The sequence below is a fragment of the Cornus florida genome, unplaced genomic scaffold (genome assembly GCF_030987335.1).
Source record: "Cornus florida cultivar Cherokee Brave unplaced genomic scaffold, ASM3098733v1 CherokeeBrave_3.0.0_Hap2_Chr04, whole genome shotgun sequence".
In the NCBI taxonomy this organism is placed as follows: domain Eukaryota; kingdom Viridiplantae; phylum Streptophyta; class Magnoliopsida; order Cornales; family Cornaceae; genus Cornus; species Cornus florida.
In genome coordinates this window covers 86159713-86177405 of record NW_026775574.1, presented here as the reverse complement: position 1 = coordinate 86177405, position 17693 = coordinate 86159713, and the positions used below count along the sequence as shown (strand labels likewise).

The window sequence follows — 17693 nt, the reverse complement described above, 5'->3', positions numbered from 1 at the left end:
GCCCAACAATTAATCTGCACTTCCCATTTTTTATGAGGAAAATTATGATTTTTGGTATGTGAAAATAATGACTATTTTTTTCTCATATAATCTGTGGGATTATGTTAAAGATGGGTATAATGAACGCGGATACAATAATTTGACGAATGTCTAAAAACAACAATTGAAGCAATACAAAAAAAAAAAAAAAAAAAAAAAAAAAAAAAAAAAAGAATTATTTATAAATATTAATAATAAAAGCTATAATTTCTTTCTTAATTTATCATCTTTATATTTAAGCACTTATTTTTTCTACACGTCATAAAGGTTTACATAGTACAATTTCCATCCATTATGTTACTATGAAGCAAGTACACTAGCAAGAGAACATGGAGTTGCAAAGGCTAGCAGAGGATACTTTTTGTGGATAGTTATACCAGGAGCTTCAGTTATATCAAAATCCTCTTCTCTTGCCCCACCAGGCGCCGTAAAATCAAACTGATGCACAACATTTGCTAATGCAAGCTCATTGACAGTTCTGGCAAATTGGATTCCCGGACAACCCCTCCGGCCAGCTCCAAAAGGAATCAACTCGATGTCATGCCCTTTGAAATCTGTTGAAGTTTTCAAGAATCTCTGTGGTCGGAAATCTTCAGCTTCTTCCCACAACGACGAGTCTCTTGCAATTGCCCAAGCGTTGATAATCACTTGTGTGCCAGTTGCAATGTCGTAGCCCATTACTTTGACATCTTGTGTTGATTCCCTGGGAAGAAGTAATGGGACCGGAGGATGTAATCGCATAGACTCCTTGATCACTGCTTTCAAGTATTGCATTTTCTCTATATCATCCTCGGTTATTTCTGGCTTGCCTCTAGCTATTCCTTGCACCTCATTTTGTAGCTCTTTCATGGCTTTCGGATGTCTCAAGAGCTCTGTCATCGTCCACTCTAGAGCTGTGGATGTAGTATCAGTTCCAGCAGCAAACATATCCTACAGGAAACAGAAGATAGATAACAGAATTTTCCTGAGCAAAAAAATTAAAAATAAATAATAGAAGAAGGATAATTACAAATAAAATTTTGTATGTGCAAGTGGTACCTTCTTAGAAGAATTACCAAGTTTCAGTAATTTCTACACCAACAGTGCTATACGTCTTGAATTTTCTTAAAAGAATTATCAAGTTTCAGTAATTTCTACGCGAACAGTGCTACACATCTCGATTTTTCGAATTTTATTTTGAGATTATATCTTGAATAACTAAAAAAAAAAAACAAATATTCTCTATTTTAATACATATTTTCTATTTTAACAAATAAAACAAATTGACAATTAAAGGAAAAGGTAATAATTTATACTGAGTTTCTTTCTCTATCTATAATTTATTTTTCTTTACTAATATTTTTATATTATATTATATATATATTCTCTTTTGTACTATTCCAACTTTTTTGTATCATTGTTAGGTAATCTCTTTAAAATTTAACTCTAACAAGAAAATTCTAAATTAAATTACAATTATTAAAGGTTTTAAGTGAATTGTGCAAATTAGGGTTCTTATTTACAAAAAACATATCACTCATTCATTGAAGATTTAATAAATTGTAACTTCTAATTTTAATTATTTGAAGATTTAATAGAGAGGGTCTCCCAAACGAAGATATATAGATAGAATTGAATTCAAATTATTGAGTTATATTAGGGTTTAGATTATATAATGAAAAGTTATGCTATTTTTTTTCGATCTTTCCTATATTAAAAAATTACTTTTAAAATACATAAAGCAGCCAAATAAGCAGTCACATAATTCAATATAAAATCACAAGTCTAAATTCGTGAACCATATCATTTTAAAGATTCTGCCAAATTAGCCTCAACTATATATGCAAGAACATTATTTTATTTTTATTTTGATGTAATTCAAGAACAGTATTTCTTTGGAAGCTCATCTTTTTTAACTTTTTATAAATTTTTAACTTCCCAAACAGTCATAAACCATGCTGTTTCAAAAAAATAATAATGGTAATGTAAATTGAGTAATTTATAATTTAAACCTTTCACTTTTTTTTTTTCGAAAATTTAAACCTTTCAATTACTATCATGTTCATTGCAAGTGACAAATTCTAATGTGAAAGTCAGATCATTTACCAAAAAAAGCCACTTACCACTATGAGTGCTTTGATACTGTCTCTTTGAAGGAAAAACTCTTGCATGTTCTCTCTTTGAATTTCAAGCAAGACATCTACAAAGTCCTGTTGGTTTTTAGCTTGATCAATACTCCCACCCCCATTGCTCTCTTTTTTCTTACTATCCATATGATCTTCAATCACACCCTCCAAGAATTCATCGAGCTCTTTCGCAATTTTCTCCACTTTAGCATTCAAACCCCTAATTTGATTCAACCACACAAGCCAAGGAATATAGTCCCCCACATTGAAAGCACTGAATAGTTCCCCAACATCCTTCAAAAGCTCCTTAAACTTTCTACCACTTTTTGAGCTTTCACCGTACTTCCTCCCTAAGGCTACCCGGCTCACTACATTATTCGAAAGCGAAGCAAACATTTCGCTCAAATTCACCACTGAAGAAGAAGAAGAAGCTTGTTTGATCTTCTCGGTCAAAAGGGTTGTTTCTTCTTCTCTCACTCTCCGGTAAGACTGAACTCGCCTATTACTCAGAAGGTTGAGCATAGAAATGCTTTTTAATTGCCTCCAATATTCTCCATAAGGAGAGAATGCGACGTCCTTCTTATCATAGAAAATTCTACTGCCAACGCTTGATTTAGGTCTGTTTGAGAAGATGAGATCATGGGTTTTCATGACCTCGCGAGCTGCATCAGCAGAGGAGGCGATAAGAACCCGCTTGCTGCCAAGATGAAGCAGCATGAGCGGGCCATATTGTTGAGCTAATGATTGGAGGGAACGATGAGGGAACGAGCCAAGTTGGTGGAGATTTCCTATAATCGGGAGCTTTGGTGGAGAAGGTGGTAGATTTCTTTGGGGTTTTGAAGTGGGCAACCATTTGAAAAGGAAAAATATGGAGAAGAACAATAGAGGGAGAGAGTAAAGTAGAATATGCAATAAGAATACCATAGCTTCTTGGTATGGAGAGCTAATGCTGGATATCTCCTAAAGAACAAGTCACCTGCTCAGAGTATATATATACATGTACTACTAGGTTAATTCTTCTCCTATTTCAGTACGTATATATATACTTGTACTACTAGGTTAATTCTTCTCCTATTTCTATATTTCTATAGGTTTAAATTAACAAGGCAACAATTATATATTGAGAACGCAATTACTATAAGTTATTAATGGGTTAATTTCACTCGTACCTTTTTAGGTTGGACCATTTTGCATGTTCAAATCTCTTTTGAAAATAATTATACTCCCTTGGACAGTTCTGACACGATGTTAAATACCACCTTTGCTTTTGTCAAAATAACCTTTATCCTAAAAAAAATTTACATTAAAAGACTAAAATATAACTCAAAATTTTGTAAAATTAAAAATTATATGTATATATATATATATATACATATACATAGAGACATATATATACATATATGTGTATAAACACATTCACATATATATATACACACACACACACAAGCACAACACCACCACCAACACCGGTGAGAATCTCAGCGCAGGAGACGGCGACGGAGCAAGTGTAGGAGGCGACGGAGGGGCAGGTGAGCCATCATGGTAACGAGATCCCGGGCAGCGACGGCGATGATGTCGGCGCAGGAGACGACGACAGGACAGGTGAGCTCGAGGACAGTCTTGGCAAGGACGACGACATTGAAGTCGGGGAGAGAGAGGTACGTTGATGTAAGCGTTGCGCTAGGCCTTGTTGATGGGAGTGGAGGAGATGAGGACGGAGGCGTCGTAGCCCTCTGGTTCGTCTGGTTCATCGTCTTCCTTTCCACCAATGGTGCCGACGTGATCCTCTTGCTGTCCTTCAATTCTGATATGGGTTCAGTAGAATTTGGGGACATGGTAGAATCTGGGGTGGCCGTGAAATTTTGGTGGTGGTGAAAGATGAGATTGAATAGAAAATGAGTTGGCCATGGGGTTATAGTGATGGCCATGGCTGTAATTGTGAAATCGAGATCCAGGAAGGTCTGTAAAACAATGGCGTAGTACTCGATTCGGGTGGGTGAGGCGTCCAAGGGTGGTGATGAAGCCACCAGATGGAGTTGTAATTGTGAACCAAGAAACTGTTGAAAATAAACTTGATTTTAGTATTTAGTATTTTCAAGTATTTTTGTATCCATGATGCATGTGTTAATTTAGCATGTTAGTGGATAGTAAATTGTCTTAGTGGGAGTTAAGGTTATGTAAAATAAAGAGTCATGAGAGTTAAACCTAACAAATACTATGTTAGTAGGAGTTATGCATATTGAAGATTATGTTAGTGGGACATAGGAGAGTTATGGACATTTAAATGTAATGGTTACACATACATATGTGAGGCCTATATATTCATGTACTCTAGTCAAATAATAAATCAAGTGAAATAAAAAGTATTTTCCTCCATTTCTATTCTCTTCCAAATAGTATAGTGTTGTGTGTGTAACTAGGCCACTATTTCCAACAGAAACTGCGATTACGAACGGAAAGCAAGAACCTAGGTCGGTAGGTGTAATGATAATGGCTATATTAGTCAATTATATAATTTGATATTTGAAAATAAAAGAGATTAAAAAATTAAGAGTAAAATTGTCTTTTTCTATATTTTTAATGAAAATCGTAACAAAAAAGTGAAAATGGATCTAAGTAATAGTTATTTTCAATAGATAATAGATAATAAAAAATGGCCAAACTTAAAAAGATGTGAATGAAATTAATCCAATAATTAATATAAGAATTTTAAATTAATACAATAATAATGTAAAAATGTTGAATTATTGATTTAATAATGTTGCAGGCCGAGCATAATGTAATATATTACTTTATTGTTATGCTTGTGTATAATTACATTGTTGTTACACCAGTGTGTATGTAAATTAAATAACATGTACTGTGATGAAGCGTGATGCACAGTGAATTTAATGGTGCACAGATCGGCAAAGGACAGGTGAAAAACATGGTCCAAATTCAGATTCAATGGACTTGTGTATATCTTCTTTTCTTGAATGAAGTATGCATTTGACAAGAAATCAAATTTAGAAAAATCGTGTATTATGAGATTTGCTGATTAACTTTTTATATTAAAAAAATGAACAAAATGACAAATAGAGACAATGGTTATGCACGCGAAGGACTATGATTGAGAACCATGCATGCATCACAACTCTTATCTACACATTCAGGACAAATTCTACAAGTCAGTCATTGGTACCATTACCAAAAAGAAGTGGGGTCCAACAGAACAATCTGGAAAGCATATATATATGTATACATACATATATATATATATATATACATGCAGGACAAATTCTACAAGTCAGTCATTAGTACTATTATCAAAAAGAAGTGGGGTCCAACAAAACAATCTGGAAAGCATATATATATATATTGGTAAATCAATGCAATATTGGAAAGGAGAAAATTTGTACACGCAAGGGCAAGCCCAAGCAGGAGGAGAAAATTTGTACAACCAAGGGCAAGCCCAAGCAGGAGGCCCAAAGGCAAACAAAACAAAACAAACAACATGGACAAATTCAAAGGCCAGCCCAAGCAAGAGGCCCAAAGGCAACAACAAACAAAATGAGAACATAAACCACTCAAACCCAGGGCAGCCAAAATCGAAATGGGGAGAGAGGAGAGAGACACCAATAGGTAGTGATGATGATTGTGCTCTGAAGGTTCCACGAGGCTGCAATATTCCTGGAGCTTTTGCAGTTGGGAAGTTTGATTGAGAGAAGCCGCACTCTGACGCTGTGGATGATCGATTTCTGAATTTCATCAACCGATGCCTTTTATCCCACTGAAGATGCGACTATTTCTTTCCTTCCACAAGAAGTAGATACAGCTATTGAACAAAGTTTATAGACGTATGTTGCCAGCCTCTGAATTTGGGCTCCATAAGGAGGTGATCCAGGCTGCGATCGACTGGTAATTAAGATCGCCATGATAAATACCACACATATGCTAAAAGAAATCCCAAATCGTAGCAGAGAAATGGTAATTGAAGATATATGCATGTGGGGTTCGGTGCATTAGAGCAGAGAGTGCAGGAAGTAGAGGTGTTAGATGGACCCATACTCTTAGTGTCTCTAGTCTTGAGTCTGTAGTTCAGGACCAACCAGGTGATGAACCAAACGACAGAGGGGCAAAAGTGAAGGGGCCAACAAGGCCAGGTAAGCTTCCTTGAGATTAAAAGAACCCGTAGTGGAGGCAGTCCAGATGGGGTAATCAGTACCATTGAATCAGAGCATAAATATAACCTCAAAAGATGCAATGAGTGAGTGAGAAGGGTTTTGACATATATTTTCTTTCTTAATTCATAGTAGTGAAGTCTCTATATATATGCTTATGTTGATGTTATTGATGATGTTTCCGTTATATGTGGTGAAGGTTTAACTCTCAACAATAAGAGACCGTTACGTGGTTTAGTGGTTTCGTGGGAGTTAATATCCCCAATAATTGGTATCAAAGCCAATGGTGCATGGATCAAAGCCGATGGTTGGTCTTGAAGATTATGGCAAAAGATTGGTGTGAAGTTAATTTGGCAAAGCAGAGGGTTGATGGTAGTTCCTATGGAGATTTAATCAGAGTTGATGATGACACGAAGATGGATAGATGATGTGAAGATACAAGCCCACGACGACAAACTAGAGAGTAGATGCTAGTTCTCAAGATGGGGTAAGTATAATGTGAGGAATGAAGAGGGTTGATTTAAACCCAATAAAGAGCTGATGTGTGAAGAGTGTGGAGAGGTTTGTTGCTTTGAACCATAAAAGCAATTGATAAGGATGAGTTGATTGATCGTGAGCAATTGAACAACAACGGTAAAGTTGTTGATAAAAGATAGAAGAAAAAGTATGATGGAATTTGAGAATTGTAGAGATTGTTAAAGTGTTTCTCAATTTCATTGTAGTGTTTGATTCAAGATAGAGAGATCTTCAATTGAGGATGAGCCATAAAGATCTTTTTGTTCCAGGTTAAGCCATGTATAGGGATGGTAATTTGCCCTCGCGAGGATGAGTACCCGCCCCACCCTGCCCCGTTTAAAGCGATTTTGGGGGACCGTTTAACTTATTTGGACAGGGATGATTTTTATTAATAAAAACCAGTGCGGGTTCGAGGCAGGGACCAGGAAGGTCACCCCACCCCGCCCTGTCCCACCATTTAGGTAGATAAATTACTAAATTACCCTTATTTTATTAGTATATATAGTTTTAGAAAATTTAAGTCACACTTACTCACTTTTTCAACTGTTCTAGTGAGCGGCAGAGTCCTACGAACTCAGAACGCTCATAACCTTGAATTTTATGTAAAATTATTGATTGCCCATTTTTTATTATATTTTTTAATAGTTATATAATTGTATTTAAGGAAAAAAAAATTAAAAAGATAAAGAAATTCTGGAACTAAATGGGGCGGGGATAGGGTGAAAAGGTTCCTAGTTTAGGCGGTTTTGTGCAGGGACAGGGCATGGGAGGGTACACCCACCCAAAACCACCCCCGTTGACATCCCTAGCTATGAAAGAACACGTGAAGACCGAATCCAATCCAAGGTGGAGATTTTGGAATTTTGTGGCTCGAATTTGGTACACAAGTTATGTTCTGGCAGAAGTAAACATGTTTAAGTTATTTGAAACCTATTCAATTGGGGTGAATTAAGATAGAACCAGTTCAAGTTATTTGGAACGAATTCAATTAGGGTTCCTAATCCGTTTTGGAAGTCAAAGGACTTGCGAAAATAGGATGAAGATTTGGGAACAAAATTTGTAGTGTATTAAACTGTTATTTTATAGTTAAAAACGGATATGGTAACTCTTTGTGGGCAAGTTGGGAAATTCTTGTCCAAAAAGAAATTAGATTTGAAGACTCTATAAATAAAGATAGATTTAAGAGGTAGAAAAATAGAGAAGAAATATGTAAGGGTTTAAAGGTGACTGTTGTGAGGAGATGAGGGAATATATGTAATTCGGAGTGTAGAGATATAGCCTCAAATGATATGATAAGTGAGTAAGTAGAGTTTTGATATCTAATTGTATATTTTCTTCCTTGAATCATAGTAGTGAACTCTCTCTTTATTGACGTAGACCTAGAGTTATGTGAGACATGTAAAATATTGTATTGTGCGTGAATATATATGATTGTTATTTCTGTATATAATTATGTTAGATGTGATGTAATAATACTTCCGCTATGTGTGGTGTAGAAGAGATTTAATTCTAAACAACATCTCACCATTGAATAGATTGAAGGGAGTTAATATTCCTAACAACCTAAGTTTAAATTAGGTGTTTAAATCTAAGTTCACCAAGATCTCAAAAGTAGAAAATAGCGCAAGTATGTGAGTTTTTTACACGGATTAAAAAAATAAATATTCCATAAGAGGTATAAAAATAAATAATAAATAATTAAAAGTAAAAAGTAAAAGGATTCATATTACCTTCAATTCTGATCTGTATTCAAATAAAATTCCGATCAAATAGATATTTTCTATAGACATGAAGATAATCCAAATAAATATCAACATAATTAGATTAAATTGTTTTAAAAATTAGGAGAAAAATTAGACAATTAGGAATGAGGAGAGATAACCTTCCAGGACAGTTTTTTTTTTTTTTTTTTTTTTTTTTTTTTTTTTTTTTTTTGTAAGTAAAGTACAAAGGATAATTTCTTTGAATTATTTTTTGAACCCCAACCCCCCCAAGTTCCAATATTAATATTATCATTTATGGAGTCCATGTAAAGTTCGAATTATGACATTAAAATTTTAAATTTCAAAATTTTTATGTCATAATTCGAACTTTACATGGACTCCATAAATGCTAATATTAATATTGGAACTTGGGGGGGTTGATTTCAAAATTTTTCTATGATTCTCAAATTTATCATCAATTAGAATTTTCTATAATTTTCAAATTAATTTTCAATATTCTTGTAATAAATTTTTTTTTGGGAAATTACATTAATAACCTCCATTGAGGTTTGAACAACCTGTTTTTAATTTGTAGGTATTTCTTTTTTGTAAGTATCCACCTTCGTTTTGGATCCGAGCCTCCACGGTTTTACTCTTGAATTTTACTCTAAAATGTCTCATACCAATTGGAGTGTACAAATTTTACATATATAGCACTTTCTCTTTCTACAAACAGGCAATATAGGATTATGCACTTATAACTTACCAAATGTGATAGCCTGTTAATGCCTCTTGCACCCGCCCTTAACATGCCCGTCCAAAACACTGCCACATTTCCCTTGTATAATTTTTCATGATATATAATAGAAAACAATTGCTTACCATAGGTCAAAGGTACTACATTGTCTGTAGCTTTGGGTACCCCATTATTTCTCTTATTTGCCTTCTTCCACCAGACTCTTCTTAAATTTCTCTTTATGAAGCCATAATTTTATTTTCAACAAAGGCAAGCTAATAAATATTCATATATTGCTCCATTTTAGAATTAGTAACACATATCACAATTTCTTCCTCTGCTAATAAAAATTCATTTATTGCTCCATTTTAGAATTAGTAACACATATCACAATTTCAACTTCTTAAAACACAAGGCAGGGGACTCGAACACGGGCACCCGTTCGAAAAGTCAGCACTCTACCAACTAGGCCACTGAATAAATGCCCCTACCACAATTCTAACATTCAACTGTATATGTGGACCATTACAATCTTCCCCCCTAAAAAGAGCAAGGAGTTGCCACAACAAGAAGAGGAGATTTTCTATGGATGGTTATCCCAGTAGCTTCAATGACATCCAAAGCCTCCTCTCTAGCTTTACTAGGCAATGCCCAATCAAACTTGTGCACAAGACTGGCTAATACAAGCTCAATAATGGCAACAGCAAATGTTGTTCCTGGACAACCCCTCCTTCCAGCTCCAAATGGAATCAATTCAAAGTCATGCGCTTTAAAATCTATACAAGTTTCCAAGAACCTCTCTGGTCTAAACTCCTCAGCCTCTTTCCATGTCGCAGGGTCTCTCCCAATTGCCCAAGCATTGTCAAAAACTCTTGTTTTTGTGGAGATGTCATAACCCAGTACTTTGACATCTTGAATCGATTCTCGGGGAATTAGCAATGGAACTGAAGGGTGTAGTCGCATTGTCTCCTTGATCACTGCTTTCAAGTAGTGCATTTTCTCAAGATCATCCTCGGTTATGTCGGGTTCGCCGCCGACAATTCCTCTGACCTCCTCCTAAACTTTTTTCATGGCTTCAGGGTGCCTTAGCAGCTCTGTCATTGCCCATTCTAGAACTGTGTAACTGGTATCACTTCCAACAGCAAACATATCCTGCAACAATAACATGCATAACATAGGTGACAACTACTTGATATATTTAATTAACTATTATAGATTTTTGTTAGTAATTTTACTAATTTAAGAGACGGAGTGATAAATTTCAAGACAATACTTGTCTATTCACTGGTAAGTAGGAAGTCCCTATTGACTCAATAGGTGACATAATAAAATTATGACAAGTGTTTCAAATTTTATAAAATATAAAATATAACAAAAATAGAATATTTGATCTATTTTAATCCGGTTAACCACATCTCTCTCTCCATATATCTATACACACACTTGCACATGCATATATACAAAATTAGCTTTTAAAGTAAAGAGAAATTAGGATTAAAGCTTCCTAAAACAATACCTTCCAAAAACAAGATTTTCCTAAAACAATACATTATTTTTGTTCTTCGAAATCAGAATCAAAATTTGAGTTCCACCATAACTGTACAAATATATATATATATATATATATATATATATATATATATATATATATATATATAAACAAACAAAAATCATGTTATTAAAATTCTCATTCACCTCCATTTCCAAAGTAATCCTCATTCTCACTGCAACAGTCCTAAGTTGGATAAGAGAAGGGCAAGACCATTTTTTTTTTTTTTTTAAAAAAAGCACAAACCAGAAGCATTTTATAATTCTAGCAATGGTTCTTCATATCAATCACAGATCTTAATTCAAATTTATTTATTTATTTATTTTTGTGATGCCTAGACACATATTCTGATATTTATAGGGATAGTGGTCAAGGATGTATATGGTGTACGAGACAATATTTGATTTGTATAAGATCAGATAGTGTACTATAGAACAATGGCACAAGCAGAAAATTGTGTTATATCATACTAGAGATAAGCTACAAGATATGTTAATCCAATTAAAAATGGATCAAACTAGTTCTGATTTTATTTTTGTTATATTTATATTTTGAAAATTTTAGAACACTTGTCATAATTTTATCGCGCCACATACTTAATTAGTAGATATTGCCTACTCACCGGTGAGTAGGAAAATATTATCCTAAATTTTATATATATATATATATATATGACCACTTATGCAAAGATAAGACCTCCTGACCACTTAATTAAGCAAGTATCAACAATCCCGAATTTTTCTCTTTATAATCTTTGTCAATCACAATTTTAGATACATAAGTGTTAAGTTTTTTATTTACACGTCGAATTGTGATTAGTTGAAACCATATAATATACTAATTCAGTTCTTACGATAGATTTCTCTTTATTTATATATATACACATACATATTAAGATAAATAATAAGAAAAATTATCTCCATTTTTTACTAAAAAGTCCTAACAAAAAAAGGTTAAGACCAATAAGTTCTCCTCTTGCATATTTTCTCATTTAGATCCTAAATCACTAATAAATGTTCCATTTACACCCTTAGTAAATTAGTTCTATTATGCTCTTGCTAAATTTCAAAATTTGATTAAAGGTATACATTTTATTGTTTTTTAAAAATGTATTCTACACTAAAGTTTTTGAAATGGATTTAAATTAGATTGATTATTATTTAACTTAAAACTTAAAGGAATAAAAAATAAAAATAAAAATAGAATATATATTGACTCTTGAGTAAATTTATAATACCAACCCCTACTTTCCAGAGGAATGTAGGGGTTCAAGTCTCAATGGAGGCATGTGTGTCTTTGAATATCAACTAAAGAAAAAAAAAAAAAAAAAAAGAATAAATTAAACATAAAATTTTATTTCTATTTATAAAGGGTATAAATGAAAAATTCAGTACTTTAGAACTTAAATAAAAATAAGGGTAAAGTGCATTAAACCCCCTTGAACTATTGGTCATTTGCAAGAAACCCCCCTGAACTATAAAAAAACCCCCCTGAACTATGATTTTGTTGCAATTTACCCCCTTGAACTATTGGTCATTTGCAAGAAACCTCCCTGAACTACAAAAAACCCCCCTGAACTATGATTTTGTTGCAATTTACCCCCATGACATCAGCTTCCGGTACCAAAAATTTTGAAAGACCAGTTTACCATTATAACACGTACACTGCGTCGTTTTAACTTATACACTTCTTACTTTTTTTTTCTACCAAAAGATGCCTTTCACCCAACATAACCCAAAACTGAGAGCTAGAGAGAGAGAGAGAAGAGACCAAAGAAATCCGAGGTCGGCGGGATGGCTCGGTCTCGGATGATGGCGGCTTGTGCGCTGAGGACTCGGCTATGATGAGAGCTCGGTTGACTTGGCCGTGAACTGTGGAGGCAGCGGCGAGCTCAAGGGGGCTCGGCGGTGAACTGTGGACGGCTGTGTGCTCGAAACACAGATGGCGATGTGCTCGGCTATGGAGATGGCGGAATGGGCCGGCAAGGTTGGAATGGACGGTGGAATGGATCGGCGAGCAAGGTGAGTTGAACGGCGGGCAAGACGGTGACGGCGATGGGCTTACGCAACGGTACAAAGAAGTGCGATATATATGGCCGACGAATCTGGCTAATGGTGCAACGGTTATGATGGAGCTATGACAGGAGACCCACCGATCCCAGCAACAAATTCCTCAGCTTCATCGTCCCTTTCAGTCAATCAATTCGCGTGGATGGGGTAAACTGCAAAAAAATATATAGTTCATGGGGGTTTTTTGCACATACCCCAATAGTTCAAGGGGATTTTTTGCAACTTTTATAGTTCAGGGAGGTTTCTTGCACATACCCCAATAGTTCAGGGGGTTTTTTTGCAATTTTTATAGTTCAGGGGGGATTTCTTGCACATACTCCAATAGCTCGGGGGGGTTTAATGTACTTTATCCTAAAAATAATAATAGTAATAGTAATATCTCAAAAGTGAGAGTGGTATTGAGTGTTGCACCCACCTTTTCTTTCCAACAACTAAATATATATATATATATATATATATATATATATATATATATATATATATATTTATTAATTTGTGACTTTGAGACTTGAGAGCCTTATGGGATAAAAATTTACCCATTTTTAAATCTGGAAGGTAGGGGTTCAAGTCTCAATAGAGACATGTATGTCTTTGAATACCAACTAAAGAAAAAAAAAAAAAAAAAAAAGAATAAATTAAACATAAAATTTTATTTCTATTTATAAAGAGTATAAATGAAAAATTCAGTACTTTAGAACTTAAATAAAAATAATAATAGTAATAGTAATATCTCAAAAAGTGAGAGTGGTATTGAGTGTTGCGCCCTCCTTTTCTCTCAACAACTAAAAATATATATATATATATATATATATTTATTAATTTGTGACCTTGAGACTTGAGAGCCTTATGAGATAAAAATGTACCCATTTTTAAAAAATTTAAAAAAAAAAGTGAGGCAATATGTTAGAAATTTATTTATTTATTTATTTATTTATTTTTTTAACCATTTGATGTCACTGCCAGGTACAAGTTCATCTTTTGCTTGTCTTCTTCTCAAAGGTAAAGATTGATCTAAACCACTCAATTGTGATTCTCTTATCAACCCCTTACTTATCCCAAGATTTTTTTTTTTTTTTTTTTTTTTGTTTTTTTTCTCTCCTCCCGACAAAACACGCACATCTATTTATTTTTATACAGACTTTAACTTTTACGAAAAGAAATTATCACTAAATTATAATATTTTAATGAATTTTATTATCAAAATGTAAAACAATCATTATATGCAAAATCACATTTAGGTTCTGTTCCAATAAATTTTCAATGATTTAAAATTAAATATAACATTATTTAATGAAGTTGGATCCTAAAGTAAGATGATAGTACCATACTAGAGATGTGAAGGACGTATTTTATTAAATTATTACAATCATTTTATACTTATAATTAGAAACTTAGAATCCTTGGCACCTCATTTTGAAATAGCTTATGATAAAGAACTTCCATGATCGTGGTGAGGACACCTATCCCTTTCTTTCTTTTAAAAAAGAGATGTAGTACCGTAGACTTTTATATATCATTGGACCATGGGCTCGATGGTCCATGTATCTAAGACTCAAAAAAACAAATATATATATATATATATATATATATATATATATATATATATATATTTTTGACTCGGTCTAAATTTAGGCTTATTCTTTTAAAGAACAATGGTTTCTTTTACAAGATAAAGAACAATGGTTTCTTTTACATTAATTCATAAACATCATTGCATGTTAAGTAATCAATGGATCTTAGTCCAATGTTATAACCTCTCTTCTTTCAAAGAGGAGATAAAGAAAGTGTTCAATAATTTATAAAATGTGTATATTTATTTACCTAATAAAAAAATAATTTAAAAAATAAAAAATTGTTAAGAAAAGAATTTAATATATGGATTGTACGAAATGTTCCCTCAACCTTTCAAAAAATAAAAAAAAAATTAAAAATTGTTCCCTCTAACTCTAAGGCGATCTATGTTGCAAGTAGCCTCTGATAAACTTAATATATAGTACTATATATATATATATATATATACACACACACACACACAAGTTCCCAACTGGATTCAGTGAATTGATTGTTGTATAGTTTTTTCATTGGAATTACCATAAACTGATACATATGGTTAAATAACTTTTTCCATCTAAAAAAGTGTCAAATGAAAATACAATTAACATCCTTACCAAGATAATGGCTTTGATGTTATCTCTACCCATGGAGGCACCATCTATGCTATTTTCCTGAATGTCAAGCAGAACATCCACCAAGTCCATTTGATCTTCCCCTTTACCACGATCATCCACAACCCCATCAATGAACCGATCAAATTCTCTGAAGTTCCTTTCAACTCTGGCATTCAAACCAGTAACATAGTTCACCCAACCAAGCCATGGAATGAAGTCCCCAACATTAAAAACACCCAACAAAGCACCAAACTCTTCCAACAACACTTTAAACTTCTTACTCTCTTCACCCTCAATATACTTTTTCCCAAAAGCAACCCTGCAAATCACATCAATCATAAGCGAAGCCAAAAACTCAGTCAAATCAATTGGACAACAACCAGCAGTACACGATTGTTTGATCTTTTCAATCAGGAGAGCAGCCTCTTCTTCTCTCACTCGCCGAAAAGACCGAACCCTTTTCGTGCTGAGAAGCTGCAGCACACATATGCTCCTCATCTGCCTCCAGTACTCGCCGTAAGGGGCCAAGGACAGGTCCTTGTAGTCATAAAAAAGTCTTCTTGGGATGCTTGAGTTTGGCCTGCTTGAGAAGATAAGGCATGGGTTTTCATGATCTCCCGAGCCGCGGCAGCAGCGGAGACCACCAGAGTTGGCACGTTGCCGAGGCGGAGCAGGATGAGCGGGCCGTGGCGTTGAGCCAGAGATTGCAGAGTGCGGTGTGGATGGAGACCTAGTTGGTGGAGGTTACCTATGATTGGGAGCTTTGGTGGGGTTGGTGGCAGATTTTTGGTGCTGGTTTGAGGAGTGAAGAACTGTTTTAGAAGAAAGAGAGAGACCAGGAGGAGTAGGAAGAGATAAAAGGGGTGAAGAAGAGTTCCATAAAGCTCAAGCAAGTACAGAGTAGACATGTTTTTCGTCTTGTGAATGTGCGTGTAGATCGAAGAGAGGTTCTTGAGGTATCAAATTGTCAATGGGAAAATATATGGGTTGGGAGACGAGAGGTGTCCAATGGATATGGGTAGATTGTGCTAGTGGACCTGTGGTAGCATTTTAATTGCTAGTGCGTAAAAGAAGTGACTCATTCATAATAATGTAAATAAATAAATGAGAAAAATTTACTTTTGTACATAACAAAATATGTTATTATTTTTTAACTAATCTTTACCATATTCATTCTATGTTTTTTTTTTTTTTTTTTTTTTTTGTGAGTTTTTGTTGTATGGTGACTAGGTATGATATTGTACTCACTTCTCATGTCTTTTACTGTGTACTTAATTTTTTTATTATTATTATTATTTTTTAACTAGATCAAACCATATCATTCAAGAAGAAGAAAAGATAATCTAACAACCACGGGGAAAATGAGCAGCCACGTTTCCTCCACGAGGAACCCAAGCAAGAGAAGAGCCTAAACAGTCCTTCAGAAGGGCTTTAACATCATGGAAAATCACCATCAATGCGTCAACAGAAGCTTACAATCTCATCACAGGTCGAAAATCCCCCTCAACACTAACATCATGGTAACCCCAGACCTTGAGAAGCCGAAGGCATTCGCGTAAAATCAGACCTTCAGCAAAAGAAAGGCCACTAACATTAGTCAAAAAGATTGAAGCAACCTTAATAAGCTGACCAAAATGATTTCGGAGGATCATGTCGCCACCACAAGTTCGTCTGGAAGAATTAAAAGCTGCATCGAAGTTGAGCTTATAGCAACCAACCTCCAGCGCCAACCAACTCAACAACGGGGGAACAAATGGAGAAAGGGGCAGAGATAGCAACCGCAGTTGGCGAGAAATCTCTAGAAATTCTTAAAACGCAACGAACGCTGTTTGAGCAGCATCAAACGGATCCCATCTTTTTTGTTTAAAAATAAAATCATTTCGGCACTTCCATAAAGTCTAACAAGTAAATGCAGCTAGACTTATGCAATCATCTTGGTTCTCAGAAGAGCTCCAACATTCAAAAAGATCCATCCAACTCTTTGGCCAAAAGGAAGAGCTTTGACCATCAAAATTAATTCGAAGAGGACTGAGCTTCCATACCGTAATAGCAAATGGACAGGTACAAAGAACATGATCCACAATCTCAATAGAGGTTTCACAAACTGGGCAACAAGATATATCAGAAGAACCACGCAAGAAAAACAGCTTGTTAACCGGAATTTTGTCGTGCAAACTTTGCCACAAAAAAAGAAAAATTTTACGATGGACTTTAACAGTCCACAACTTCTTCTACATACTGGCCTTATCAGCTTCAAAACTGCAGCCTTCTATAGGGACCAAACTAGTTGGGTTATGAAGAAGAGAAAGTGCAACACGATAAGCACTCTTTACGAAAAAATAACCATCATGTGATACACCCTAATTTTTGCAATCCACACCTCCCATAGAACTCAAAGGGATTTGAAAAATCAATTATTTATCCCTCTGATTAAAATTTTGACCCACCAAACTTATGTTCCAAGAATGAGAAGAATAATTGATCAAGTAAAAAACTAAAGTAAAGGAAATGCCAATATACATGGAAGAAACAGAAAATTTGGAAGAGTCGGGAAACCAGTTGTCCTTCCAACAATTTACCTTTGAGCCTTACCAATACGTCATTTCATACCACGTTTGATAACATCCCTAGCAGACAGAATACTCTTC

At 34.6% G+C, this 17693-nt stretch overlaps 1 protein-coding gene and 1 pseudogene across 1 annotated transcript; both read right to left on the bottom strand.

Moving 5' to 3' along the window:
• Positions 1 to 68: 68 nt before the first annotated feature.
• LOC132305268 (cytochrome P450 71A3-like) lies at positions 69 to 3068 on the bottom strand. Its single transcript, XM_059802938.1, has 2 exons — positions 2142 to 3068; positions 69 to 969 (listed from the first exon to the last, which is right to left on the bottom strand). The coding sequence occupies exons 1-2, from the start codon at positions 3066 to 3068 to the stop codon at positions 340 to 342; spliced, it is 1557 nt and encodes a 518-aa protein (XP_059658921.1). The 3' UTR covers positions 69 to 339.
• Positions 3069 to 9640: 6572 nt separating this feature from the next.
• Positions 9641 to 16074, bottom strand: LOC132303790 (cytochrome P450 736A117-like; annotated as a pseudogene).
• Between the last annotated feature and the right edge of the window lie 1619 nt (positions 16075 to 17693).